We start from the raw sequence: 27,942 nt of genomic DNA, 5'->3' as shown, positions 1-27,942 counted from the left end.
GGGTGCCGCAGGCCCCAGGGTTTGCTGACTGCTCACCGGAGCCGCTGTTACCCCATATCGCCCCCCGCGGTGCCGAGGCGTCGGGGCTGGCTCAGCGTCTGGGAGCCGGAGCGATGCAGCGCTGGGACTGGGGCGCGATGCCTTAGAGAGGGGCAGCAGGAACCTCCGCCCCGGCACGGGTCCTGCCATGCTCACCCCAGGGGAGCTCGGAGAAAGTTTAAACCCTTCTTCTCTCCCGTGGTTAGATGGAGGCTGCCCGGAGGCCCTGATCCCAGAGCTCTCAGCTTCTGTCATCTTCCCCGTCCTCCCTTAGGCTTAGGAAGCCTAAGCTTTCCTTCTAAAAAGAGGAGAGGGAGATTTTGGTTTCAAACGCAGGTTTTTCCTTCCCTGTAATGCAGACTAGCAGTGAAAATGATTCCTTGGAACAACCCAGGCTGGGAACTGACTGGCAGGGGAGCAGCTCTGTGGAAGAGGCCTGGGGATACAGGAGGACCTTGCACATGGGCAAGCAGTGTGTCTGGCAGCAGAGCAGGCTGGCAGCAGCCTGGGCTGAACAAACAGGAACACAGCCAGTAGATCAAAGGAAGTGATTAGTTTGCACTTGTCAGGTGGTTAGTATATGGCAGCTGGTTTTGGGCTCCTCAGTGTAAGGAGGACGTTAGTGAACTGCAGTGTGTTCAGCAGAGATGGTTGTGGGCTGGAGCATGTGCCCTGTGAGGAGAGGCTGAGGGTCTGGGGCTTGTTCAGCCTAGAGATGACACAGCTTCAGCTGGACCTAACAGCAGCCTGCCAGTACCTATGAGAAGGTTGTCAGGAAGACAAAACCAGGCTTTTCACAGTGGGGCATGGTGGCAGAATGAGAGGCAATGGGCATAAGTTGAAACAAGAGAGGAAAAACTGGATATATGAAAAGCGTTTTTTCTCATGAGGCAGTCAAGCCATGGAGCAGGCTACCCGGAGAGGCTGTGCAGTTTCTCACATCCTGGGAGATTTTCAATACCCAGCTGCAAAAAGCCCTGAGCAAACTGGTCTGACACCACAGCTGATCCTGCTCGGAGAAGGAGGTTGGACTAGAGACCTCCTGAGTTCCCTTCAAACTTGAATTGTCCTATGATCCTAAATTATGCAAGTTTTGAGAGATCTAGCCTATTGGTATTCCAGGAGGAGAGTGGGTGAGAGCTGGATTTTTTACTTTCACGTTCAGGGCAGTTACATGGTGAGGGAAAACTTTGTTTATTTGATACATTTAGAATTTTTGGAATGGCTTATTGCTTGAAGTACGCATTTGGGATACATAATTAAATTTCTCCATGTTGAAAAAGCACAATAAACTTTTTTATCTTCCATCTTCCCTTCTTTTCTTCCCCATTCTGATTTAATGTGTTTTAACTGCCAGATGATTGTATAAAAGGTGGCAGTTTCAGTATCTGTCCCTGTTCTGAACAACAGGTGACTGTGATTTGCAGTCCTGGACATAGGCCCTTGGACTATATCTCACTTCACTTCAGAAAGTGGGTACCCAAAAGAATTCTGGATGTTGAAAGATATATTCAAGGTCCTGCAGGCTCTTGCTGGCAGAACTGGGAAACAAATGTGGCTCTTGGAGTAGCTGGCTGATGACAGTAATGTGCTTTTCTGTCAGATCAGTTGATTGGAGGGAAGCAGATGCAGTCTACTCCATTTTAGTTATCTTCGTGTTTTTCTTCTGAGTCAGGTTAATGCATCAGTGCTGAATTTTTTCTTTTTAATGCATACTTTAAACAAGATCCACAAAGTTAATGTTTAAGTTCAGGAATACATTTTTCAGAAGAACATCCTAGGATATAACTTAACAATCTGTGCGTGACTGATGCTTTTTCCTTACAGTGTGTGCATGTTGGAACAGGCAGGCTCAGAGCTTCCAAAGCAGCAACAGAAGTAATCTTAAATGTTCCTGAAACTAGGGTGAGTCCTTTGGAAAACGGCTTGCAAGTAGCTTCTGAAGACTCTGGACTCTCAACGTGCACAGTAAGTAACTTGTAACAGGAAGTTTTTTTCATAACTGTTCATGTATGTTCATTTCCTTGTGGAACTAAATTGCATTCTTTCAATGTTTATTAATGATTGTTCTTAAAACTTAAGCTAGGAAATAGAAATCTTAAGGCTTTTGTAAATGATGTGATTAGATTTTTTTGTGAAGATCAAAATTTTCTTTTTCTTGAAAACCTGCTTCGTTTTAAGGAAGAAGCCATTTAAAAATAGGTCTTGAAAAGCTAAGTGTAGTTCGTACACAAAACCAGCAAAGCTGCATTGTTAGCTGGTAAAATGACTTTTTTTTTTTTCCCACTGAGGTTGGACTTTGGATTGATGCTGGAAGCAGGTATGAAAATGAGAAGAACAATGGAACTGCTCACTTCCTTGAGCATATGGCTTTCAAGGTGAGTATCAGTATTGATGTAGAAGTTTACAATGGATTTCTAAGTTATTTATCTTTAAAGATCAATGATATGAACTTTATCAGAATTGTATAAATGAATTCTCCAAATTGAGGAGATTAAAAAAGAAGTGGACAACTTAGACTTTGGTTTCCATTAGAAAATGAAACTTAAGTCCTAGGTCTGTGTAGCTGATACACAACTATAGATTAGTAACACAGGTCTAATTTTAACTCACTTTTAACTTCTTGTAGTAGTCTTAGAAGACACTCAGTCCCCCTTTTACCAGCTTTTTATTTTCATTTGGGAGCGTAGTAGGATTTGTATCTTACTTTCAATCTTGGAGAGATTAGTATGCCAGTTTTCTTTCCAGAAGACTTTTTCTTTCTCTTGACCTTGACTTTTCCAGACAAGAAGTAGTAATGACAAGTAGGTGAATTAAAGGGTCTAGTTTGATTTTCTTATTGTTTTATTTCAGGGAACAAAAAAGAGATCTCAGTTAGACCTTGAACTAGAGATTGAGAACATGGGAGCTCATCTGAATGCGTATACATCCAGGGAACAAACCGTGTATTATGCGAAGGCTTTTTCGAAAGACTTACCAAGAGGTAACTGCTTTCATTCCTCAGAAAAGCAGCAAAGAACGAAATGCTTATCCAGCTCCTGATAAGACAACACAGAATGATGCTTTTGCAGCGTATCGCTTTCTTCCTGGGTGAAAAGTCCTTTCCTGAACTTCACAGGAATGTGAGAATGCAGGTTTGGAAAGGCGACTGCCAGCAGGGAAGTTAATATTTGAAATATTTTTGTCTTTAGATTCCCAAAAGAAAATACCTTTTGGACTTCTCCCTCCCTGCAGAGCAAGTCTTTTGTCCCCTTGCAAATCTTATTAGCAAATCTTGGGCCACTTGGTCTTTGGGGTGGGTTTTACTTTTGGAACCAGATTTTTCTGGTAGTCTGAAAATACGCTTTCCATTCCCATCCCTATTTTCAATCAGCTGTGGAAATTCTTGCTGACATAATTCAGAACAGTACCCTGGGAGAAGCAGAGATTGAGCGTGAGCGGGGAGTTATACTTCGAGAGATGCAAGAGGTTGAAACCAATTTACAAGAAGTTGTCTTTGATTACCTTCATGCTACAGCATATCAGAAGACAGCCCTAGGACGGACAATTTTAGGACCCACTGAAAACATCAAGTATGTCCAAATTTGTGGCTGTCTTTAATTGTGTAGTAACTTCTATATATTGAAAACACTCATCTGAAAATGTAGGGAACAGCATCAGTTTTCATTTTTACCCTGGAAGGTAGCTGAAATTGCACTGGATGTAACTATAAGAATTCCCCTATTGCCTTAATTACCCTGTATGCAGGCATCAAAGGGCATGTGAACTTCAGGTGTCTACTGCATGTCTTCATTATTTGCCATATTTTTCTCCTGTTTGTTAAAAATGCATCTGATACAAAATTGGAAATGGTCCTTTCTCCCATTGGTGAGGTGTTGGGCATTATTGTAAATACAACTGCGTTTGCACTGCTCTCTCAGCATTTGTTTATACCAGTGCAGACCGGGAGACTGCTAAATGTGCTGTTTTCAAATTGGCATGAGATCATTAGTGGATCCTGTCTCCACCTGACTGAGCTGTAATTCTCACTCCTTCTCAGGAAGCTAGAAGAGCTTTGAAAGGCAAAATGTATCAAGTTCCTGTTTCCTTTTTAGGAAATCACCCTTATTTTAGCTTTCTGCCTCTATGCACACCTCTGTGCATTGGCAGAACATATAATTATTTTGATAGTGTATTGTTCTACACATTTATCTCTTTTTACTCTAATAAACTTTACTGACATAGTAGTGATGTTTCCTTGACTTTCTAGATCCATAAACCGTAATGACTTGGTGGAGTACATAACAACACATTACAAAGGACCCAGAATGGTCCTGGCTGCTGCTGGAGGTTAGTATGAGACATTCACCCTGGATCATGTGAAACTATGCTTAAAACCATGGTTTTTAAGTTCCTGGGAACAACATGATGAATTACGCATTGTTCAATAGGTCCTGGAAGCTCACTGTTAGCCTTGTGTGTTTTGTACCTTCATACCCTTTGAATTTTTGTTCCCTTTTCCCCTCAGTAATATTCCAGAAACCTTCTTAAACCAGTAACTAGAAGTGAATTGGAGGCCAAGGTCATTTTCCATGTGGGCAGGAAAAGAGGGGCCTAGAAGGGGTTCAGTGTGAAAAGGGGAGTAGCAAGGAAAGCAGAGAGAAAGAGAAAAAACATTGAGGCTTGAAACTGAGAGCAAACAGCTTGATTTGATGTAATATTAATAGAAGGCTATTGAAGAGAATTAAGAAGGGTGATCCTGATGATATTACTCTGTTTAATGGGGCAGTGTGAGGAATCTGAAAGTGGGGCATTAAAGCGGGGTAACAATAAGTTACTACTTGGTTGAGTCTTTAAACTGTGCAGCAATTTAAATTAAGTGTTTACAGAGTAACATTACAAAATATGTGAAATATCTTTGTTCAGGGGTCTCTCATGATGAGCTACTTGACCTAGCAAAGTGCCATTTTGGTAATTTGCCATCTGCTCCAGAAGGAGGACTGCCACCCCTGCCACCTTGTAGCTTCACTGGTAGTGAGGTAAGCTGTTGGATGGCTTTTTGAGCTGGGCCCTATATCCCCTGTGAGCACAACTGACATGTGCTCTCTGCTGAGGAGAGTGAGCTGCTTGGCCACAGACTCAGCAGATTAAAAGGTTTCTTTCCCCCAGTGAGGGCAATGGAGTAGCTACTTTCCAAAGCTGTACTTTCCAACCTTTCTTGGACAAGCTTCACTGCCACCACTTTTTCTGTTTCATCAGTTCCTGGAGGAATAGCTCCCTTACCCCTGCTGCTACTTCCTTTTTATCCCCTTGCCTACGCTGTTGGAGCATTTCCACTTGTTGAGAATCACAAATTTAAAGGATATGGCAGAGAACTGAGGCATCTGCATTCTATTCCCAGCTGTATTCGGGCTTTGGAAAGTCAGCTTTCCTTGCTGCTGTTAGTTGTAAAGTGACTTGTAATGCCCTCTCTGTGTATGTGGCATTAGGCTTGCTGATGGTGAAGTGCTCTGAAATTGCCACAGGGAAGACTAGTTAAGGCTGATGTTAAATAAAACTTCATATGCTTTAATTTTTGGTTCTCTGTGTGCATGCTTTATAATCCAGATGTAATGGAAATGTCTGTCTCCTGACGCTTAACTTCCTGTATATATTACTGTGTACCGGTTGTACTACAGCTACTTTCCTATGTTCCCACAGATTCGTATAAGAGATGATAAGATGCCCTTGGCACACATTGCGATAGCTGTTGAAGCAGCAGGCTGGTCGCACCCAGATACAATCCCACTTATGGTAGCAAATACTCTGATAGGTAACTGGGATCGTTCCTTTGGAGGAGGTGTGGTAAGTCAACCTGCAGGCACCTTCCTGCTCTTAATGAGGCTGGTGGGCTGGTGAGATCTCTCTGACTTGGGTACTGCCAATACAGACCCATTCAAACCTATCTGATGGCGTTACTACCACTTTATGGCTATTTCTGAAGGTCCTCTTTTGGAGCAGGAGAAGGGGATCCAGTCGTGAGTCTGAGAGAATTTGTTGCCCCAGATCTAGCAAAAACTTAGGAACTGGTTCTAAACCACCAAAGTAGAGGTGACTTGAGGTCATGGAAAGTCCTCATGGAAAGTAGGATCTTTCATACCTGTATGTCATTGGAACCTGTAGGTATAACTATCCCTTTCTTGAACCTAAGTAGCTTTATGATTTTGGCTTAAATCTGGGCTGTTCATTGCAAACATGAGATTACATGCAAGAAAAGAAGCTGTTGAGATGAAGAGCTGATAATTACCCTTATAGCTTCTGCTGGAGCCTGTGATACTACTGCATGTTCTGTCATCATTGAAATGAAAACAGACCATGGAGGTGACTAGTAAACTTTCAAAAAAACTTCATAAAATAATGTATTTTTCTTTTGTCTCAGCAGAATTTATCCAGTAAACTTGCTCAGATTGCCTGCCATGGTAACCTGTGTCACAGTTTCCAGTCCTTCAACACCTGCTACACTGATACAGGGCTGTGGGGACTCTATATGGTCTGTGAGCCATCCACTATACAGGACATGGTGCACTTTGTTCAGAGAGAATGGTAAGCTAACAACTCTTTCTTTAAAAGATAATTTTCAGTAGAGGAATACAATTAAAAAAAATAGCAGTCATTTAAAGAGAATATTTTTGCTTCTCTGCTTAGGCTTGCCTGGAAAAAACAAATGCATCAAGTTCTGAACTTTGATGCTCAATGCAGAGTCCCAACAGCCAGTTTCTGGCACCCTTACTTTAAGTGGATAGATTAAAGTTTAGGTTTGGTTTTTGTTCTGCTCTGGAAGAATAAATATTAACTGTAGTTAATATAATAGCATTCCTTGTACAAGAAAATATGGCAGTGATTTTTTTTTTTTTTGACTTGTAAAGTGACAGGAGTTATGAAATTTTGTCAGACCTTTTAGAATACTAAGTCAGTGTACAGTGCCCATGAACTGCATGTTTGACAACTGGAAGAGTAAATATTAATGAATGAGAATAATGAATGTGCAATTACCTACAAACACCATTCACAGTTACCCATTCTGCAGTTGCCATCCCACATGATGTACCAGGTGGTGGTGTTACATAAAGCTCTAGTTAGTACACAGGGAAATGAAATGATGTAAGGTAGGTGAGCTGTTATATATGGAATTTTGAAACCTGGGATTCTAGATAATATTCATTCATCTGAGGGTTAAATCTAAATTGAAAAGAGGTCCATAAGTACAACTATAATGCTAGAACTGCATATGTGATTAGAAACAGACATACATTATTTAAGAGCACTGATTTAAAGTGGGTGAAGTTGAAACAAAAGTTGAAAGAAAACTTGAAAATGAAGAGTTTCTTTAATTACGTGCATCAATTCTCATATACCGTTATTCTATGAGATCTTTGTAAACAACCTGTAGAGAAAATGGTATCATTTTAGCTGTCCATTTGCTGCAGCTTAGCACCAGGGACGATATGAACCATCCCTGTGACAAAAGTGTGCTAAGTCATCTAATGCATCCCCCTGTCCTAGTGAAATGTTTCTTATGCAGTGTGGTGAATCATTATCTCACCGAGAGCCAGGACATAATGCATTGCCTTCTGGGCTAATTACCTCTAATTGTTTGGCTCTTACTATCTTAGCAACAGCTATTCTCAAGATAGCAAGTATGGACAACACTTGGCTCAAAATATTAGTAAAATGAAATACAGCTCTTCTAAGGGGAAAAACTTGCTCTCGGGTGTATTGGTATGCTCCCAAAAGCCCCTACTCTTATGCTGCTGTTTTGCATCCTTTGGCTTGTTTCCATACCAAATTCTCTTACCTATAGAAAAGAAGTGCCTGGTAGGTGTACCAATGTACATGCACCTCTATACCACAGGTAATCTTGTGTGCTACAGGTTACCATTATTTAATGCCTTTGGATTTAAACTATTTTTCAGGATAAGACTTTGCACAAGTGTTACAGAAAATGAAGTAGCTCGAGCGAAAAATCTTCTAAAGACAAATATGCTGCTACAACTTGATGGTGAGACTTATGAGAGCTTTTTATTCTTAGTGGAGTTGTATGCTGATAACTGAAGCATATTTTCCCCTATTTTAGGGTCCACACCAATCTGTGAAGACATTGGAAGACAAATGCTGTGTTACAAGCGCCGAATCCCAATTCCAGAACTTGAGGCAAGAATTGAAGTAAGTGGCACTCATGTTGCAACTTTTAAATTAGGCCGTTGAGACATTTAATTGCTACAGGAAGTAACAATACAGAACTTAGACTGTTTCCAACTGAGAAAACTTTCAATTGTTTTGTTGCCTGTTCCCCTGGATTATACAAAATTAAGATCAGTGGCTTTTAATACTTTTTTAGATGGGATTGGTAACAGAGGTGTCTCTTTACCCCTTTTAGGCTATTGATGCCCAGACTATTAGAGAAGTTTGCACAAAGTACATCTATGATAAGCATCCAGCAGTTGCTGCCGTGGGTATGTTGTACAAGTTTCCCTACCCTCCCATAACCCTTCCACACCAATTGGTACCAGTTTAGCATATGTCATGGCCAACTTTCTTTAACTTCCAGGTCCAATTGAACAACTTCCAGAGTATAACAAAATCTGCAGTGGCATGTATTGGCTTCGTGAGTAGTGAATAACACGAACTTTCAGTATGTTTGAGCTTTAAAAAAACCCCCAACAAACCAACACAAAAAAACCCCAAAATCAACTACACCCCTGTTTAAAGCTTTTGAGTTGGAGAAATGCATTTAAGAAAATTAAAACTCAAGAACCAGCCAATCCTGTGTATCTGTATAATTAAGGAAGGAATGAAAACATGTACAGTATTTGCATTTTTATTATAAAACAAAGATTGTCAGTAAGAGTCATTTCTTGACTTTAGTAGCATTCATCACTTGTTCTTGAGCAGCTTTCTTCGCCTTGACCATTTCAACGAGTTCCTAGAGAGTTGGAGAAAAAAAAAAACAAAACCAAAAAAAACCTTATCCAAATGTGGAACTTCTTAACAATGCTGTGGTTTTGAACACTACATATATTCACCCTGAAACACTCTAGCTCTCAACATAGTGAGGAATCTAGACAGTTTAATAACTTAAAACAATTTCTCATAGTAACAAATACATTAATGGAAGGTCAGTGCTCATCTGCTTCCCCTGTAGCAGGAACTTTACCTGCAGGAGGCTAGGGATAGGGCTTCACCATCTACAAGAGCCTGTTGTCAAACTGTAAGGCAGATCTCATGAGACAGACTTTCCTTCCCAGCTTCCAGAGCCACTACTTTCACTGAGGAAAACTTACTCCTTACTGGCCTTTTAGGGTTAAAAAAAAAAGTCTTCCCATAAGGCTCCATCTTGTGCTAGTTTGCAGTTGTCAGATACTGTCTCTGGTAGGGAAAGCAACAGTAAAAGCAAAGGATTCTAACAAGACCTGGGCTAATTACAATCCTAGAAGGAGGTGAGGTACCTTACCTTGTATCGCTTCATGCAGTCTTTTTTTGACCGGCCCGGAACAGCTGCTGCTATTTTCTCCCATCTTTCGGGAGTATTTACTGGATAAGTCTTCAATGCTTGTTCTAAAAGCTTTTGTTCTTCTGTAGTCCAAGGGGATGAATCTAAAGGTGATCCTGTTTTTAAATGCAAAAATGACAGTAAGAAAAAAAAAGTTAATAAGGAATCTATGAGATACGCCTAAGAAAATATTGTAAAATCTATTATAGTTGCTTTAAAATCCTTGCAGTTTTGTGATCCAATTAGTCTGTCCTAAGGGCTACCCAGTACTAAAAACCTGAAAGAAAAGAAAAACCCAACCCTGAAACTGACTGGATGAGTGGCCCTTGGGATCTTTAAATAAAGCACAGAGAAGTTAGAAGGTAACATCTTTCATTGTCAGCTGAGTGTTAGATCACTGCAGCTGCCCTGTTATGTATCGTTAGGGTGGCAATGTAGCTCTTCCTTTTGCGTTTCAGTAAGGAACCCTTAGTAAGGAAACACAGCCTTCTGCAAGTGTCTGCAAAATCTGGAGTTGTTTGGGGTTTAACAGGAGACCAAAGCTTAGCTGTAGGATGATCCTGTATCTCAAGTGCATCCCCTTAAGCCTACTCTTAGCTGAAAATGTAGCACCCTCTGAGGAACAGATAATCTCAGCATCAGCCTTAACCTGTTGCCTCACCAGGAAGCATTTCAAACTGTCACTAGTTAGCTGTGGCTTGTACTGTGTGTACCAGAAACCCTCAAATCCAGTAACAGAGCCTGGATCACTTTCTTACTTGCTACGTAAGTTTGTAATAACTAAGTTTGTTTGTAAGCAGGTCTTAAGTAAGTTCTGGATTACTTTCTTACTAAGATGCACAGGGTAGGCAACTCTGCAAGACGGTCTCTCTTTTCACCTTTACCTTCAAATCGTTCTGAAGGGGCAGCACTGTCCATCTGAGGCACCACACCATGTTCTTTTTTAAATTTGTCAAATGCTTTCTTGTTTATATCATCTTTTTGATGAGGGTCTATGAGCAACAGACATTGAATACAATAATTAGTACAACAAAATTAAAGCTGGATGTAATAATAAAAACATTGTGTAGCAGTTATTGTAAACTCATAATCACATAATCAAAAAACATAATTCCTACTTCCTTTGAAATGATGGTAAAGAGGGTGGTAGATTAAAAAAAAAAAAATCAGGGGCCAATAAACTGTACTCAAAGTATCAGGCTCTCCAACCCCGATCCTGCTTTATACTGCTCAGATGAGTACTTTTTCTGTATAAGTTTAAGCTTGAATCTGCAACTTCACTGAAATCAAAAGGGATTATTCTATCAAGTAAGGGCTGTGGCACAAAACCTGCATATTACACCCAGAGTACCAGTGTGTTAGAGGGGCAGTTGGGAACAGTATGAAAGCTTGGGTCCTCCTTGTGCAGGTATTGGAATGGAGAAACTTCTTAAACTGTTTTTTTGGAATGTTTCAATTTTCCTTAAGAACTTGCTCAAGAGCCTCCTCTCATTATCCAAGCTCTTTAGCCTCCATTTACCACAAGAGGAGATAGGCCACCTTAATTCAGGTGTCTTCTGTTGCTGAATCCCATTTATCTTTTTAAAGTATCTCTATAGCTTCATCAATTTCATTTTTCTAGATGCCTTCCTTTGTAGAGAGCTTTTTCAGAGGCCAGCTAGTCCCTCTCTGAGTGTAGAGGAGCCTAGGCAATGCATGTGGCCTAGACATCTGTGCATCAAGTTAGATTAAAAGAATTCCTGAGATTCACTCATGAGGTGGTGACTTACATGATAGGTATTAGGCTGAAAATACTGAGTTACATAAATACTCCTCTAAATCTTCCATCTGAACTACATTTCTTTTAGGGATATATAGAGGATTTTCTCATACAAGAAACACAATGCTGTTCAAAGAAAATCAAGCTGTATAGAAGCATGCAGACAATCTTATTACAGAAATAAGGTAATAGAGATACCAAGCTTTTGGAGGCTCTTTGCTTTATTAATGACATCTTTTGCTGTTCGTTTTATTCCAGTAGCAGAGTGCAAGTTCATGTAATTGGCAATAACTTCCCACCTAAAGCAAGAATAGATAGGGTAAGCCAATGTATTACATAATAGCATATCTTCATACAAGCTACTTTCAAGCTCCCATACACATTTATATCAACTCTTAAGTAAGTTTAATCATACTTAAATACAGATAAACTGTCATGGTAACTATCCTGTAAAGCTTTCAGTCGCTAAATGCAGAAGTTTCCCTTAAGAATTCAGTCAGCTTAGGTGAGCTTCTTGGCTTCTGATACCGAAGAAGGACAGGGCAGAATGTACGTGTGTAAGTGCAAACCTGTAATCCTCAAAATTCTGCTCAGCTGTTGCTTTCCTGAATTCCCTAAACACCCCTGACATTAAATACTGCAGACTGCACTGAAAGGGCTGCAAAGTTACTAACCCTGTTTCCACTGCCCTCAAAAAGAATACCTAAACATCAGGTAAAGGGGCTTCAACAGGAGAGACCTGGAACAGGCCTAGTCCCCAGATTATTCCTAGTGTATTCTTAGGAAATGGAGGGGAATATTTGCACTTGATAGACAGTAGGATCATATGTAGGCCTGTGTTCTCAATGAGTACTCGTGACTGCTAAGCTGCAGTGCAGAAACAGGTATTGGTATCATCTCCATAAAGAGTATGACAGTTTGTTTTTTTTAAAAGCAAGCATCCACATCTTGTAACGGAGGCTTCACATCTGTGAATCCTAAGTGGAAGAAGGCATTTCACTCCTGGGAAAGAACAGGATTTAAGGCATGCTCCTATTTGATGCTTATTAGTAAGCTGATTGCCAGTGCTGCTTTCTGTGAAGCCCAGCCTTTCCCTTTTCCCCTAAAGAGAGCTGGTGCACTTAACTCGTATCTCTGGCTGTTTTCCTCCTACAGTGTAGAGGAGAAACCAGCCTCACATTCATTGTGGAGCTACTGGAAGTAGCTTACACACTTGCATTCCTACCCAGCTGCATCATGGTCACTGTTCCAGTTTTGTTCTCTGCTTTAATGACTGGAGCCTATCCTGAAGCTCTGTGCAAACATGCACCTCAGCACCAAGTTTGGGGGGGGAAACAAGATACAGGACCAGAGCTAACTCCAGTGACACACAGAGCATGGTACCAAGAGAAGTCAAACCACAGGCTGCTCAACAGTCAAGGAAAAGGAGGAAGTTTAGGGAGTCCTTATACTGACATCGTACTTAGGATGCTCTGAAAAGAAGTTGTATCATGCTTGTTATTTAATTAAAAATTGTTAGTAGTGCTTTTAACACCAAACCTGAGAAGTACCTTGAGTTAGTCCCTGCTGGGAAGAGGTTCACAGCTTTAATTAACAACTGTAAATCATCTTCTGGCCAATTTTTGCTTCCCCCTCCACCACCAGTGGATGACTTTTCTGAACTCTTTGTTGCTTGGCGCATACGAGCTTCTGCCTCTTCTTTCTCTCGCCTTATTTGTTCATTTATTTCTTCTATCTGAAGGATCGTAAACAAGCATTATTTATTTTTTATGTTTTACAGTGAACACAAACCCCTCTCTCTGGCATTGCTTTGAGCCTTGAATTTTGCTTAGTTTCTGTTCTGTACATGATGCATAAGGAAATGGAGGAGCTTATCTGTTCCAGTATTATTTCCCTCCATCCCGCACGTAAATTTGGCCATCCCAGATTAGGAGCTACGGCAGAAATCCATCACAAGTTCACTAGGAAATTAAGTGAATGCTCCCAGGATTAAGGCAAAACTTCTGAATCTAGTGTGAATGTCCACCCTAACACCTGACTTACAGGGACAGATCCACAAAAGTATTAAGAACCTAAAGTGACTAGTGAGGGCAGTTAAACATCCACGTTGAATACATTGACTCCCAAATCTTCCAACCTAACTTCTACCCAAGCCTGGTTATGCCTGAAATTCTCAGTTACTATGGTTGTACTAAGTTAGCATTAACTGCAACAACCCAGATTTTAGTTACTAAGTGCTTACTCAGGGTTAGATGGCTACATGTAGTTTGTTAGCAAGCAATTCAGCAGAACTTAAGTTATCGATCGCACCTTTGTGAACTGTAATGACATCCTGAGACTGTGGCGTGACATATCTTTAAGGTATCTGCTTCTGAGTATGCCTAGTCCAGTCTTGGCAATATTAAAAAAGCTATGCGCTTATGCCTGTTGGCAGGATGCTCAAACTAGGTTTCTTGCTGTCTATCTCAATAAAATCTTCCTGGCAAAAGGAAAGTTATCTGATAGATAACTTTTATTAATGCAAAAGTAGAACAGTTTTAACAGAGAGACAGAAAAGTGACTGTCCCGTGTTTGGAACACTCTCCTGGAGACTGGGAGATTGGATTCAGTCTACTGTAGAACAAGAGGGGTTTGAGTCTTAAGTTGTCTGATGAGTAAACCTGACGCTGGGATGGGGACAGATCATCTTCCTCACCAGGAAAGAAAGTTCACAGCTGTGAATCCAAAGCGGATGAGAGAAAGTACCTTACACTTTCTGCAGGACGTGGGTTCAGCCTTATTAGTCCAAATGGCTTTTCCCTGCTGCCAAAATTTAGGCAGATCCTCGCTGAGTTTTCTAAATCTTGATCACAAGTGTCTTGCTTTTCCTATACTTTGGTATCCAACCCACTGGCCCTTCCAGTGGCTACAGCCTGCAGCACTTAAGTCCTTTTGTGGATCTAGCCCCAGGTCATGGATACTAGGCTAGGATTTTTATTGCATAACAGAATAGGTTAAGACTGCCCTCCTTTCCCTCTAGGTAATTGCTACCTGTTGGGCAAAACTTAAATTCCTCTACTGTTTCTGTATACTGTACAAATGGTAGGTTTTATGTCCTTTACTAATTAAAAATGCGTATTTTTTTCTCAGCTGGCCCTGGTTATTTCACCAGCCATGAACTGCACTATGTAAAATGAAGCAGAGGTCAAGTCTGCCTGAGGACTCTGAAACTCAGGTCTTTGTGTTTAACAGGCAGGATTCCACAGCAGCTATGGTTGTATCTTACTTTGATTTGGTCATGTAGATTTCACAAATCAAATTAATTCTGTTATTTTGATTTGACACTCAGCATAATTACCTGTTTTACTACAGCCGCCTTTCCTCCTTCCCTTGTTGTGGATGTAAGTGCTTCATTCAAGCATTGCAGACTAAAAATAAATTATTAAGTTACAACGGATAGCTAGTAGAAAGATGGGTATCAAAACGAGCAGAAATCAGCAGCAGGAAGACTTACCTTGCTAGCTCAAGACGATCACAAAGCTTTTCCACCTCCTCCATCATTTTAACACAATCTGCCTCATTATCAGAAAAGTAATTCCAGTTCTGGAAGCAGAAATACATGTTCTACAAAGTTCTTGAACTTTATTGTCCTGTTCCTTCAGACAAAGGCTTAACACACAGCATTCTTCAGCCACTGCTGTGTTTGGACCTATTTGGTCAGCTTTACTCACAACTCAAAACTGTATAAACCATATGATAAGTATGTGTTTTAGTATTTTGCTTTTTAGTAAACCCACTTTCCATACCCATCTCCAGCCACAAGAACACGCAAGCATGTGATAGGGTCCGATCTAAACACACGTAGTAATTTCACTGATGTAACCTGTATTTCACTATAATAATATTTAAATACCTTGCATGTCGTTCTCAGTTTTTGCCTTTCTTTCTTGATTGCTTTTTTCTGTATCTCTTTTTCCTTTTTTGCTACTAATGCTTGTTGCCTAACTTCTTCTTCCTCCTTTTCTTTTGCTAACCGTGCTGCTTCTAATTCTGCTTGTCTTTGCTGCAATCAAAAGAAAAAAAAACAAACAAAAAAATCAACAAAGCCACACTGTTATAGGGTCATTCAGTCATTCAATATTAAAATTTGCTGTTTCTGGTTTTGGTGGGGGTTTGTTGTTGTTGTTTGGTTGTGGTTTTTGTTGGTTTTTTTATACATCCATACTTTAATGTTTGGTTTTCCAAGGATTTTGAGGGAGGTGATGAAACATATACCAGTTGGCATTAACTCAAATACTCAATATAAGGACCCCTAGTTTATAAATCCTGACTTCCTCGATTCCTTGACAACGAAGTTACAAAACTGTATGACATTTCCTGTGCCTGCCCCGAGAATATGAGCTTTGAAAAACACAGTGGTCCAATATTTCTCCTGCATCATTATTAACATAGAATCCTGCAGTGCTCCAGTATTGTCTTTTAAGTCACTTTTCAGCACCTTACAGTTCTCTTTCATTCCTGGTACTTGTTCTGGAGCCATCTTTTCCAAGCTGTTAATATTAATCAAATATGTTATGTTACCTGAAAGTGTTTCATACCAATCAACCATTCACAGACCATATGCACAAGGCAAGCAGCTGTATCCATTTTATGAAAAAGGAAAGTAGGCCATAGAATTTAATGACTGCCTCTAAACCAGAGGAAGTGTATGCAACAACAGAACTCAATTTTAGAAGTTTTTTTTGTTTCAGATCTGTACTCCTTGTTTTCATCTCATTCTCAAAAGGCTGTCAGTCTTGCACTGCCTGTTGCACAGGAATCGAAGACAACACATCTTTAAACCCCAATATAATTCTAACAGTAGCTTTCTGACACATGTAGAAGCTGAAGCAGTGGATCAGGTGTGAATGAACCAGGGTTTTTCAACCCAAATAAAGCAGTTCACTTACTTTTTCTTTTGCTTCCTGTTCTTTTCGTTTTGCTTCTACCTTTGCTTTCTTCTCTGCTTCTTTCTTTGCCTTTTCTTCCTCCTTAAATTTCTTTATCCTGGGATCACAGCTGTATGCATTGTCTGGCAGAAGAAAGGATGCATCATGTACAAAATAAAAACAGGAGATTTCCACTGTTAGTTAACAAATCTCTCTTCAAAAAAACCAGCAGTTTGCATGCTCACCAACAAGTGTCCTGATTCTGTTCATTTCTTCTTTTTTTCTCAGTGCTCTAGCAGCTCTGTTCTGCTTTTCAATCCACCTCCTTTCATCTCGACTAAAAAGGGAAAGCATGGTTAGTTCAGTGCTAATATCCTACAGTGTCAATCTGTTAGAAATTCACCAACAAACTTTTAAAAAGTTTCTCCGCCAGACGCTCTTCTCTGAATACTTCAAAAATAGACTTAAAAAAATGAAGTTCCAGGCCCCAAGCTCATGTCAAAAATGCTAGCCGTTTACACAATTACATAAACCTTCAAAACACTTGACAAAACAAGCTGCTTATCTGTCATTGCAGGTCATGGACTTTATTTCCAAAATGCAGTCCACTTGTTGACCTAACATTAAACCCAAGCAAAACAACTGAAATGCTGGTATACAGTTTAATTAAAGGGCAGCAGTATAATCAATGTTAATTATCTCCATTTTACAGAATATAGGTCGTGTCACATAAACCCATCTGCACAGTAAGAACACTTTCTATGAATTACTGTGACACTCCGGTAAAATCATGCTAGATTCACTTGAGTAAAATACAGCTCAGGTTAAATGGATTAAAACTTGGCTGACTAAACCTGAAAATATTTGTCAGTGCTGTCAAGAAAGAGGCAAATTGAACCCCCAAATAATGGGGGTCTATATCCTCATCCACACAACCAAATACAGAACAATATACCTTAGAACAAAGAAAACAATCCCCATAACAGCGCAGGAGACTACTACGAGTAGATTGAAGGTTTAAAACACAAGCAACATCACCTTTGATAAGAAGGGATAACAAGAATCATGACCATCTGAACAGAAGCTGAAGTATAGTTCTCTCTCTAAAGTACAGCGTAATATGTACCATTTGTCTAAACATTTTTAAAAAAGGACACTAATGACAGGAAAAAGCACAAAAAAGAGCTATGCAAATAATTCAAGAGCCTTCCAATGAGAAGCCTAGAGATTAATCTGTGTAATTTATCAAACATACAAGTGATACGGAATTGATTACAGTGCCTTCACAGAATCTTCACAGGAGCAAGAACATGGGGTCCAGAGAGGCTCAAAAAAATTAACAGCAGGAAAAGGCATTAAGAGAAGAGGAATGAAGGCCTATCTATAGCCTAAATATGGCAGTTTTTAGCCACAAAGCAAGCTAACCACTGACTAACTACAAAATTGATTTCTAGTCAAACTTGGAAGAAGAGGTTCATACAATGCCAGTTATGGTTATACAAGGATGACTAAGTGAAAGGTTGTGTCCTGTGAAATAACGTGTTAGACTAAATGATTTGCGGCTCTAACTTGAACGTTCTGTGTTATAACTGTAGGAAGGATAAAAATAGAATGTGTTTTCCAATGGCAACATGGTCTGAGTAATTCAGCAACTATCACTACATCAACAAATACACAATTTTTATTAACATCAAGCCATCAGAACTAATCTCTCTAAATTCTAGAAAGTATTGCTTGTCTCAGCACAGTTTAATAAAGAGTTGGAGAGAGAAATGATACCTGCTTACTCATCCACTCTGTTCTGGCTCCAGGTTCAACCTGTGTTTGGGACTTGCTGGAACTGCAAGTCTGAACTTAAATGAACACATTTCAAAGCACCTCAGAAACACCTCTGTGATGCAAGCAAGAACTACTTCAATTATACAAATAAGACAAAGAGAAGCCACAGTCAGTCCAGTTCAAGTCCATGACTGACTACTAAGCTGGGAGAGTGGAATTCAGTCTTAGTTTGGCTACCTTTCTTGCTATGACTTACAGTCTAATAGAAAGTTGGAAAAATCTTGCTGTCTCAATCTCTCAGTCTCCTGTCAAATTTATTTTTACTTACATACCATTCTGCTTTTTCTTTTTCCTCTTCATCTAAATAGGAAAACTCTCGCCAGGAATCAAAATTATACCTACAGTAAACAACAGTTAAAAAAAAAAAAAATCAAACAAAGAATGAATGAAAAAAACCCAACCAAACAGCAAAACTATTACAAATAATCTACCTTTTTTACTATTAGGTTTTTGTAGGCAATTATACTGTTATTTACAGTTTATACTACATAATTTACAATTATACTGCACCTACAATGATTCCACTGTGTTAAGTAAAAACACAAGATGCTATTGAAAGTAATGATTTACATCTATCTGTACTGTAGGACAGAGTGTATTTTAGGATGGGATCAGTCTCACCAACTCTAAATATCTACAGTGCAGTTGTCTAAGCTCCCATTATAGGCAGTGGAGATACAGTGCAGTCTTTAGAGTTGAGAGAGAAATTAATTTAATCTTTATGTAAGCATCTGTATTTATCAGGTAAGTTAAGCCATAAACTCTACTGACTTTATTGGACTAGATAGACCTCCCTTAACTAGGGGAGCTTAAATACCTAGTAGACGCCTCCACTAAAAACACCAGTTACGTGAGATGAACCCTACTTCTAGTCTGTGGGTCAACTCTGTTTGCAGCCATTGTGGTCAGAGAACTGTCAGAAGCTCCCGCTCTAACTGTGAATTTACAACATAGATGCATTAGCTACGAGAAAGCCAGCTCAGTTTGTGGAAGGCACCAAAGAGCTGTGGGTAATTTCGTGATGTTAGTAGGTCAGAACAGACCACAGCCTACAACCTACATACAAAAGGGTCTGCAAACCCTTCATATCACGTCTTGAATACTGTGAATAGAAACTGAGGTATCGGCTAACTTACCAAAATGAATAGAACGCATCCACCTCTTCAAATGATGAGTTCATGTCCCCAAGTTTAGGAACATTTTTCTTATTTGACCACCTGAAAATAAATGGATATATTCAAGAAATAATATACATAATCTTACTTCATAACATGGCAGTGTTAACTATGGAATCAAAATGCCACATCAGAGGCTCCCTCCCACCAACACAGAGGGGCACCAGGAAAGAGGAAGAAAATGGGAAAGTTCCTTCTAAACATCCTCCAGATTGGGCCTTTTTTGGGGAGCTCCCCCAGAAAAGCAAACTCCTCCTGCCCGAGTTTGGTGTGCCTACAAGGAGACCTGATGGAGCACAAGCTATCTTTGTAGATATTCAATTCTCCACACACATTCTCCTGGTAGAAAAGCTTACAGAAAGTGGACAAAAGGTGCTCTGTGAATAACTCAGCTCTGTGGTAGGCTACAGGAAGCTTCCCACATACTCTAACAGAGTACGAGGGAATAATGCATGCTCTGCCTCCATTCCATTTTTTCCCCTACAAAGAGGGAAATCTTCCATAGGTTCTAGAATTTGTTATTCCATGACATTGCATCCATTTCCAAGCAGAGAAGGGAACAACCCATCTGACAACCACAGATCCAGGTCTGAATCTCTGGAATACTTGATAAAAGATTCAATAAATCTACTTTAAATAATCAACGGATTGTTCAGAATGTGTTGTAAAGTGCCTCACACAATAAACCACTTTTTTTTTTTTTTCATACAGGTAAAAAGTGAAATAAACTTCTATTGTGACAGCCTTAATAGAAAGTTAATTGGCAAGCATGAATCAAATGCAGAAAAAAAGTCACACACCTTAAGAGAGAACCACCAAATATTGATAGTTACTTATCTTCTCTTTTAACCAGCTAAATTGTGAACATAACTATTGTCTTCTGTTAATGTCTCACCCTCATAAGAAAATCATAAAAAAAGGAATTTTTAGTCAGTAGCATACACACACTTGGTATAGTAAATAATTTTAAGATGAAACAACGTGTTGTACAAAAAGGACAGTAAGTAATATGGTGCTGAGAACAGACTTTTTTTTTTTTTTAATCTCATGGGTCAAACTCAATGCCACCAATGTGACAGTTCAGATTATTTTAAAATGAAGTAATAGAGAACGCACTATTTTACTTGTATTACATTTCTAGCAAATTAATGCATCTCTCAGCATCCCTTAAAACCACACTTGTTACAAACACAGTGCGAGAAGATTTTGCAAATACTGATTGTCCAGCAACAGCAGAGGCAGTCTGACATAGCTTACCTGGCATTTCTTTCAAAAACTGGTGAAAAAACTTCAAAGAAGTTTTCTTTTGCTTCACTTTTGGAAGGTACAGAATTATCAAAAGTAGGATCTATGCTGTTAAATGCTCGTCGTTTCACAGGATCAGATAATATTTCATAAGCTGAAAAAAAGTTACCAGACATAAAACATGAGACTAAAGTGAGTCTTCCCCACAAGGTGCGAATGTTACAGAAAAGCTTCTAAATGTTTAAAAAGATGCTCTCAGATCTGTGTTTGATCTATCATTCTGTACAGCTTGATATTTAGTTCTTTTAGTGACACCAAATAGCATTGCTGTCAATTCCTGTTAAACTAAGTAGGAGGAAAATGTTTATGAAAAACACCACATTTAACCATTACAATGTAACGAACCAGATTATATTTAAAATAATTTTATAGCAGTAAATTCAGTTTAGGCAGTGGGAATTTGGGCATGACATCTTCAGGCTTTTAGCCTACACCAGATCCTTGCAGATAAATTGACAGAACAGTCTACTAAGACAGGCATGGAGTAAAAGCAGTCTCCAAGTTAATATGATGTCAGAACTAGCAAGAACAGGAGCCATTCATTACAATTTTTGCAGCTCATGATAAAGTTGTACTGAGACTTGGTGGTGTGGTTTAACCCAGCAGGCAGCTAAACACCACACAGCTGTTCGCTTATTCCCCACCAGTGGCATGGGGGAGAGAATCAGAAAAAAGGTAAAAGTCATGGGTTGAGATAAAGACAGTTTAATTGGACAGAAAAGGAAGGGAAAGTAATAATAATGATAAGAGAACATACAAAACAAGTAATGCACAGTGCAATTGCTCACCACCCACTGACCAACGCCCAGCCAGTTCCCAAGCAGCGGGCAGCCATCCCCTGGCCAACTCCCCCCAGTTTTATTGTTCAGCACGACATCATATGGTACGGAACATCCCTTGGGTCAGTTGGGGTCAGCTGTCCCAGCTGTGTCCCCTCCCAGCTTCTTGTGCACCCCCAGTCTCCTCGTTGGCAGGGCAGTATGAGAAGCTGAAAAGTCCTTGACTTAGTGTAAGCACTGCTCAGCAACAACGAAAACATCAGTGTGTTACCAACATTATTCTCATACTAAATCCAAAACAGGGCACTATACCAGCTACTAGGAAGAAAATTAACTCTATCCCAGCCACAAACAGGACACTTGGAAGGAGTATAAAACACCACATAGCTACTAGCCAACACATGCACACGCTCCCAGTTTTCCTGTTCTTGCAGTCTTGCAGCTGGGGAGCACCTCATTACTGAATCTTATAACCTGGAAAAAGCTACACACTGTAGCTTCAGTAAACTCTTGTTTTCTCTCAAGGAAGTGTGGAATTACTTTGTCTGTCAGTTCTACAATACCCACTATTTTTCAATAAGAGTGAAAAGTCAAAGGAATCAAATTCACATTGCAATCATTCATGGGCTTCTCTGACTGCAGACCACCGCACCGTGCAGGTGAGATCTAGATGATAAGCTGGAGGAGTCTGTGGTGCTCTGTGGTTCTGTAAACTGATCACACTGCATGTGGTAATGGAGAGAGGAAGGAATCCAAGGGACCACCAAAGAGCTGCTGTCTGCTAGTCTTCCCTTCCCCTCTGGGAAGGGACCTGCCTCTGCCAATACTCTCAATGACCTCAATTACCCTCTACATTGCAAACTAGGAGCTTCAATAAGCCTCACACCATTTTCCTGATGCAAGAAATTCCACACACATCCGTTGGTTCCTCTTCCACTTAAAAGATGTCCTTTCCATAGAGATCCCCAATTCCACTCCCACAGACTCAGTTCTCCCAGTACTGTATCTCCCACTCATTCCTTTGTCAGACCCAGCTCTGAATCCCACCTACGGACTCCTGCCTTTCCAAGTTTCTTCTCTCCATTCTGTTACCACTCACTCCTACTCCAGATTCCCTTTCCCTACCACTGCATTTCCTTCCTCCAGGGTGCTGCCTGGAAGCATTACTCCTCTTCCATGCCACTTTGTGCTTTCCTTTCTGTTTATCCTTAAACTTGGATAGTAAGAAGTCAAGTGGAAACATATTTTGCTCCTTGCATGTAGAACACAGAGCATATTCCTTAATTCAGGTGCAGGTTGCTCTTATAAATGTCTGCCAGTTTCTGACAGGATTGCGACTATGGAAAAACAAAAATGTCCTCTGGCAACTTTTTCCCCTTTGACAACTCCAAAGGAGGCTGAAGACATCATTAGCTTGTCTAAGATATCATCTAACATTTTAACTAGTATTGTAAGAAGACACTCAGAAGAAGAAAGTTTAGAACACACAAATTCCAAGATTTCCTCCCACCTGGACCTTACTGAGTCAAAAAAAATTGTTTAAAATAAACAAAAAAGCCAAACTCCAAAGCATTTCTAGAGGCATAAGTCATACACCTAGAACACTCCCTATGGTTCTGGAATTGGCCAGCAGTGGTGTTCTAGGTCACTACAGGCAAGAAGGGAAATGTTATCACTCGGTCATCTGTGGGCAAAAAAGAACAGCTGAAGAAACTGATATCCTACATCAAATCAACAGATGTTCTGTGGCAGAGTAAGCGAATTAGAATTCAGTTTTTCCAGTTGCTGTTGGTGTCTTAGGGGAATCACTTTAGAGCACACCAGTTTATCCCAGGTATGTGGCTTCCTCTAGTGGTTCATCTTTGCATATGCTGCTACAAGCATTCATGTTCTGTCACCAAGTAGCACGGCAGACTATCAGCTGCATTCCCATACTGCTTCTACCCAGAGGGAAGTTATGTTAGTGCGATCTCGATTTATTGAGGCAGTTTTCTAAAATGGAAAAGAACTTCTCTGGCTTTTTAGTAATTGACAATTCTTTAAAAGCCTAATAAAGCACTACAAATACATTTCAGATTATCAGGTAGATTGAGAGAGTATAATAAAAGAGATCAATTGCTTACCTTTAGTTATGCATGTAAAATAATCATTATCACCTTCTCCTATCTGTTCCCCAGCAGCTTTTCGCTTGTCTGGATGATGTTTCAAAACCATGGATTTATCTAGCAAATAGATACATTACGTTTAGAAATGCTTCATCATCAACAGTTTATTTCTCACAAACTGCAAAGTAACACAATAATTGCAACTGACATTTCTCTAATTAGATACTTTAAAAAAAAAACCACCAAAAAACCCAAACACCAAAAAACATCAGGAAGAAAATAGATACGAGTTAATAAATTTTTCTTTGATTTAATGCTATTGTCATAATTTAAATTATTTCATCTTTGCTGGGACACAAAATAACCACAACTCAGAAACTCTATTCCACCTTCATCAGCTGAAGAAGTACTGATTTTCTGGGACTTATTCTACTATTATGCATAGTGAAGTCCTTCAGTAACTGGAAGTGTACAGTTAGCTTCAAAATGCATAATGCAGCTTCAGGACCTTAATTGTGCAAGATTGTACAATTACCTGTGCAATCACACTGAAAAAATAAAAAATAATAATTAATGTAACTTTAGTTGTTATTTTTAATGAAAAGCAAAGTAGTTCAGATAAAATAAAAATTGCGTTCTATCCCTTTATTCAAGTTCTGCACATGATCCAAGATGAAACTAGCAAGGAAACTACAGCCATGAGCCTGTGAAGACTGCTGCACTTACCCATGGATAACATTAAGCACACACACGAGACTTCGTGGTCAAGTTCTCTCTCTACTTAGGCCTTAAATGCTGAGATATAACTAACACATATAGAGTATCTACTAAAGTTGCTACCAAGGTTGTCTTCATGTTTAAACACCAAACCAGATTTTAAACTGATTTCTTTGCCAATAGGTCTAGCCATATTATCATACGATATAAAATGTACCTTCTTGGCTCACTATAAAATACTAGAGAGAAGATATCATGCAAGTAGTTACAGCAACCTGCCTTTTGAGAAACGAATGAGAATCCTTGTTAAAAATAGGAAAGCACAGTATATATTGGTGAGAAAGACTCACATCTCTAAAGCGTCATGTGATAATTGAGTGCTGTTAGGATCCTGAAGAGAGAGATGCCCCAGTTCTTGCTTGAGAAGAGTAGCGAGACCACTAATCATCACCAGAATAGGTGTTGCTCTATGCTACTGTTGTGGTTTAAGCCCACCAGCAACTAGGCACCACGCAGCCACTCTCTCACTGCCCCCCCCACAATGGAATGGGGAGGATAATGGGAAAAAAAAAAGGTAAAACTCATGGTTTGAGATAGGAATGATTTAATAACTAAAGTAAAATAAAATGTAATACTAACAACAACAATAATAAAATATAGTAATAATAATAGTAATGAAAACTAATGTAATACAATAAAATAAAAAAAAAGGGGAAAAAACCCCCAAACCCCAAGAAAAGACAAGTGATGCACAATGCAACTGCTCACCACCTGCTGACCGATGCCTGAGCAGCGATCTACCCCTTCCGGCCAAATCCCCCAGTTTATATACTGAGCATTATGTTCTGTGGTATGGAATATTCCTTGGCTAGTTTGGGTCAGCTGTCCTGGCCATGCTCCCTCCCAGTTTCTTGTGCATCTCCTTGCTGGCAGAGCATGGGAAACTTAAAAATCCTTAACTTAGGATAAGTGCTACTTAGTGACAACTAAAACATTAGTTTGTTATCAACATTGTTCTCACACTAAATCCAAAACACACCGTACCAGCTACTAAGAAGAAAATTAACTCTATCCCAGCCGAAACCAGGACAGCTACATTAGCACATGCTCCATGATGGCACTGCTAAGCAACATGTACCTGAGGTAACATAATTTCCTGAGTCAGTTGGTAATTTGCTGATTTCCACCCATTTTCATTTGGGAGTAACTTAATCTTCATCTGTGCTTTCACTGGGGACAGTGATTCTACTCTACTATAACCGGTACAGTTCTACAGGCAATTGTTTGCCAGATCAGCTCACAAAACCATCAGCTTATTTCATAAAGGCTACTGAACAATCTTCAGAGTACTTTTAAATCTTTCTCCACTAAATACCTGCATCCTTCTTGCAAAGCCAACTCTTGGTCACGTTGCTTTCTAGGAAAACAGTTCTGAAGCCCAATATGGTGTTCCTTCACATGCAACTACCATAAAATACTCCCAATCACCTGCATGCACTTTTGAATCATGTCTTGATTTAAGACACAGGCCCATGACATCATCAAGCAGCACAGTGGCACTTGAAGTTCTATGGTTTACTTACCCCAAATGTCAAGGAAACTTAACCTCACAAGACTACGTTTTTAACAGCTTGGAAATGTCCCAGAGATCCAGCCACAGGAACTCTACAGTTTTCACATGGTAAAATGACCAAAGAAAAGCAAAACCAAGCTTCTCAGTGGCCTAAGTAACTTTTTGTTACTCGAATACCCCAAAATTCAAGAGCTACCGCTCCATTCCCATGCAACACTCAGTCTAATCAGAATGATAACAGTAGCATACTTCTTAACCGTCCACTAGCATTAACATGGCACCTAACCAGTGTAAGGGGGCTTCAAGGTACCAACCTACTGAAATACGTACGGCAGGGCTAGCTGTATTTCTCTGCCTTTCACTGAGCCTGGCTGCAGACTCAAAAATGCAGAAACGTACAGTTATAGTCTCAAGGTTGTTGACAAAAAAACCCCACAAGCAAGAAAGCTGAGATGTGAACTCGGTGATATTTTTGAATTCCCTAGCTTTAGGCCTGGGGATTTTGGAGCTGTGATGTGAATTTAGAAGGCTGGTAAGCAACGCAAATCAAAGAGCGGGCATTTTTAGGCCTGTGAAATGGCAAAAATCTTGTCTGTGGCATGTATGTATTTTCATGTGGAAAACAGTTGTGTACATCTGAAAGAAAGGTATACTTATGCAGGAATGGTACTTACGAGCTGCTTTGATTTGTTTCTGAGTAGCCCTGTATCGTGTATTTCCTAGCCCAAGGACTGCATAATGGTCTTGATTCTGAGGGGGGAAAAAACAAAAACAAAACCAAACCCCTAATAAACACTGGTAAATGCAACCTAAAAATCCACAATGCATGCAGAAAAACAGCTCTTCTCCCCATCTTTTAAAAGCAAGAGGCAGAATTCTTCCCTCTCTCAACGAATATTATAAAAAGAACAATTGTCGTAAAGGCCGTAACTATTGAATAACCAAATAGTAATAAACTAAGCCACTGTTACAGAAATTCAAGTAGCTTAATCTAAATTGGATTCAAGCACTGAATCCCAGAAAGTTCAATTACTGGAGAATTGAATTGCTGTCTTTAATATTAAGAGTGCTAACACAATTCCAGAATAAGGGAGGTAGCAATGGGGAGGGGAGACACTTTTACTGCTTACAGGCAGTAAAATGAAAAACAACAGTTCAGGACGAAGATCTTATCCTGCTGTGTGCTTGAGTTTCCCTTCATCAACTGGTTATGCCTGGGAAATACAAACCCAGACATAACGCTAACGGACACAAACCAATTCAGATGGGGGTGGGAGGGGAGGAGGAAGGGGATCTTTAGCAGCTGGGAAGAGCAGATAACTTTGACAGGAGACTTCCAGCAAAAATAATTAACACTAATCTATATCAACTGAATACCTTCCAGTCCTTTGGATCAAGGGTTTTTAACATAGGAAATTCTTCAAGCTGCAATTCTTCATCCCCTGATTCTTCAGACAATTCCTTCTCATCTTCTAGCTCCTGGAAAGAGGCAGAAACATTTATGTTTCTCCTCTTAATAAATGCTTCAAACCATCTTCCCACAGGTTCCACTTGACAGAGTACTGATGCTATAAGCAAAAACATAAAAACGACTTCACCTTCTGCGGTTTACTTTTTTTTTTTTTTTTTTTTTTTTTTTTTTTTTTTTTTTACTTTTTTTACATCAAACCCCACGGAAGCACTGCATCGCACAAGGCTACAGATTGCCAAACCTTCCAGTTCGCTCTACACCCACCAGACCGCTAGACCGCAAGAACCCGAACACACGCCTCTCAGACGGCCAAACGCTTCCCTGCGTTCTCCAACCTGGAAAGGTGCTTTCAGGTTAAAGGGATGCCCACGTGAAACGGTCCTTAGTGTCTTCCCGGCTTTGGCCACGGAGGAGGTAACTGCGGCAGACAACAGCGAACTCGGGTTGCTCTCCCCTGCCTTCCCGCTCCCCCTCTTACAGGCCACTCCCCCGGCAGCCAAGCCCGACTTGTTGCTCACGAAACGAGCACCCGGGCAGAGGCAACGCGTGAAGGGCACCGAGCTGAGGCGGAACGGGGAGGAAAGCCCTCCGCACACGCGGGATTTTGCACAGCCCCAGCCGGCGCTCCAGGGCTGGGTCTTCCCCCCCGCAGCACGCGCTCGCTCTAACCAGGGGAAACCCCCGCTCCTGGCAGCCGCGGCAGCGCGGGGAGGGGTGGGGGGATCCCGGCAGCGACGCCCCGCTCCCCTCCCCGAGGCGCCGCCT

At 40.3% G+C, this 27,942-nt stretch overlaps 2 protein-coding genes across 5 annotated transcripts in view; one reads left to right on the top strand and one right to left on the bottom strand.

Moving 5' to 3' along the window:
* The window catches only part of PMPCB (peptidase (mitochondrial processing) beta), a 9,140-nt gene extending 276 nt beyond the window's left edge, over positions 1-8,864 (top strand). Inside the window, exons 2-13 of one of the 2 annotated variants that reach the window (XM_010580911.1) lie at positions 1,867-2,007; positions 2,331-2,417; positions 2,893-3,022; positions 3,413-3,611; positions 4,289-4,368; positions 4,945-5,057; positions 5,719-5,862; positions 6,437-6,600; positions 7,971-8,056; positions 8,132-8,220; positions 8,435-8,510; positions 8,606-8,864. In XM_010580911.1, coding sequence (XP_010579213.1) covers positions 1,867-2,007; positions 2,331-2,417; positions 2,893-3,022; positions 3,413-3,611; positions 4,289-4,368; positions 4,945-5,057; positions 5,719-5,862; positions 6,437-6,600; positions 7,971-8,056; positions 8,132-8,220; positions 8,435-8,510; positions 8,606-8,670 — 1,374 coding nt within the window. In that variant the 3' untranslated portion in view covers positions 8,671-8,864. The remainder of the gene's footprint in view (positions 1-1,866; positions 2,008-2,330; positions 2,418-2,892; positions 3,023-3,412; positions 3,612-4,288; positions 4,369-4,944; positions 5,058-5,718; positions 5,863-6,436; positions 6,601-7,970; positions 8,057-8,131; positions 8,221-8,434; positions 8,511-8,605) is intronic. The other variant, XM_010580912.1, reaches the window with a different exon arrangement.
* DNAJC2 (DnaJ (Hsp40) homolog, subfamily C, member 2) lies at positions 8,862-27,840 on the bottom strand. Of its 3 annotated transcripts, XM_010580914.1 has the most exons (17): positions 27,513-27,840; positions 27,084-27,274; positions 26,381-26,456; positions 23,435-23,533; positions 20,485-20,626; positions 19,189-19,269; positions 18,325-18,390; positions 16,459-16,550; positions 16,235-16,356; positions 15,199-15,348; positions 14,800-14,888; positions 14,644-14,713; positions 12,857-13,041; positions 11,505-11,605; positions 10,432-10,539; positions 9,509-9,663; positions 8,862-8,980 (listed from the first exon to the last, which is right to left on the bottom strand). In XM_010580914.1, exons 2-17 carry the CDS (start codon positions 27,114-27,116, stop codon positions 8,906-8,908), a joined length of 1,644 nt encoding a protein of 547 aa, XP_010579216.1. In that variant the 5' UTR covers positions 27,117-27,274; positions 27,513-27,840; the 3' UTR covers positions 8,862-8,905. The 3 variants fall into 3 exon arrangements, with proteins under 3 accessions (XP_010579216.1, XP_010579215.1, XP_010579218.1); XM_010580913.1 differs by lacking the exon at positions 27,513-27,840 and having other exon boundaries at positions 27,084-27,326; XM_010580916.1 differs by lacking the exon at positions 27,513-27,840 and having other exon boundaries at positions 26,381-26,491; positions 27,084-27,163.
* Positions 27,841-27,942: the final 102 nt, after the last annotated feature.

Source organism: Haliaeetus leucocephalus, unplaced genomic scaffold, assembly GCF_000737465.1.
Source record: "Haliaeetus leucocephalus isolate CR32 unplaced genomic scaffold, Haliaeetus_leucocephalus-4.0 Scaffold751, whole genome shotgun sequence".
NCBI classification, from domain to species: Eukaryota; Metazoa; Chordata; class Aves; order Accipitriformes; family Accipitridae; genus Haliaeetus; species Haliaeetus leucocephalus.
This window is presented reverse-complemented; position numbering and strand designations above follow the sequence as displayed.

Coding starts and splice junctions, on each gene's coding strand:
- DNAJC2 (XM_010580913.1), bottom strand. CDS start 27,290: ATGTTTTTGCTTATAGCATCAGTACTCTGTCAAGTGGAACCTGTGGGA. Junction 20,627..23,434: donor TTTTACATGCATAACTAAAG/GTAAGCAATTGA, acceptor ACTTTTTTTCAG/CTTATGAAATATTATCTGAT. Junction 14,889..15,198: donor AACTGAGAACGACATGCAAG/GTATTTAAATAT, acceptor TTCTGCTTCCAG/AACTGGAATTACTTTTCTGA.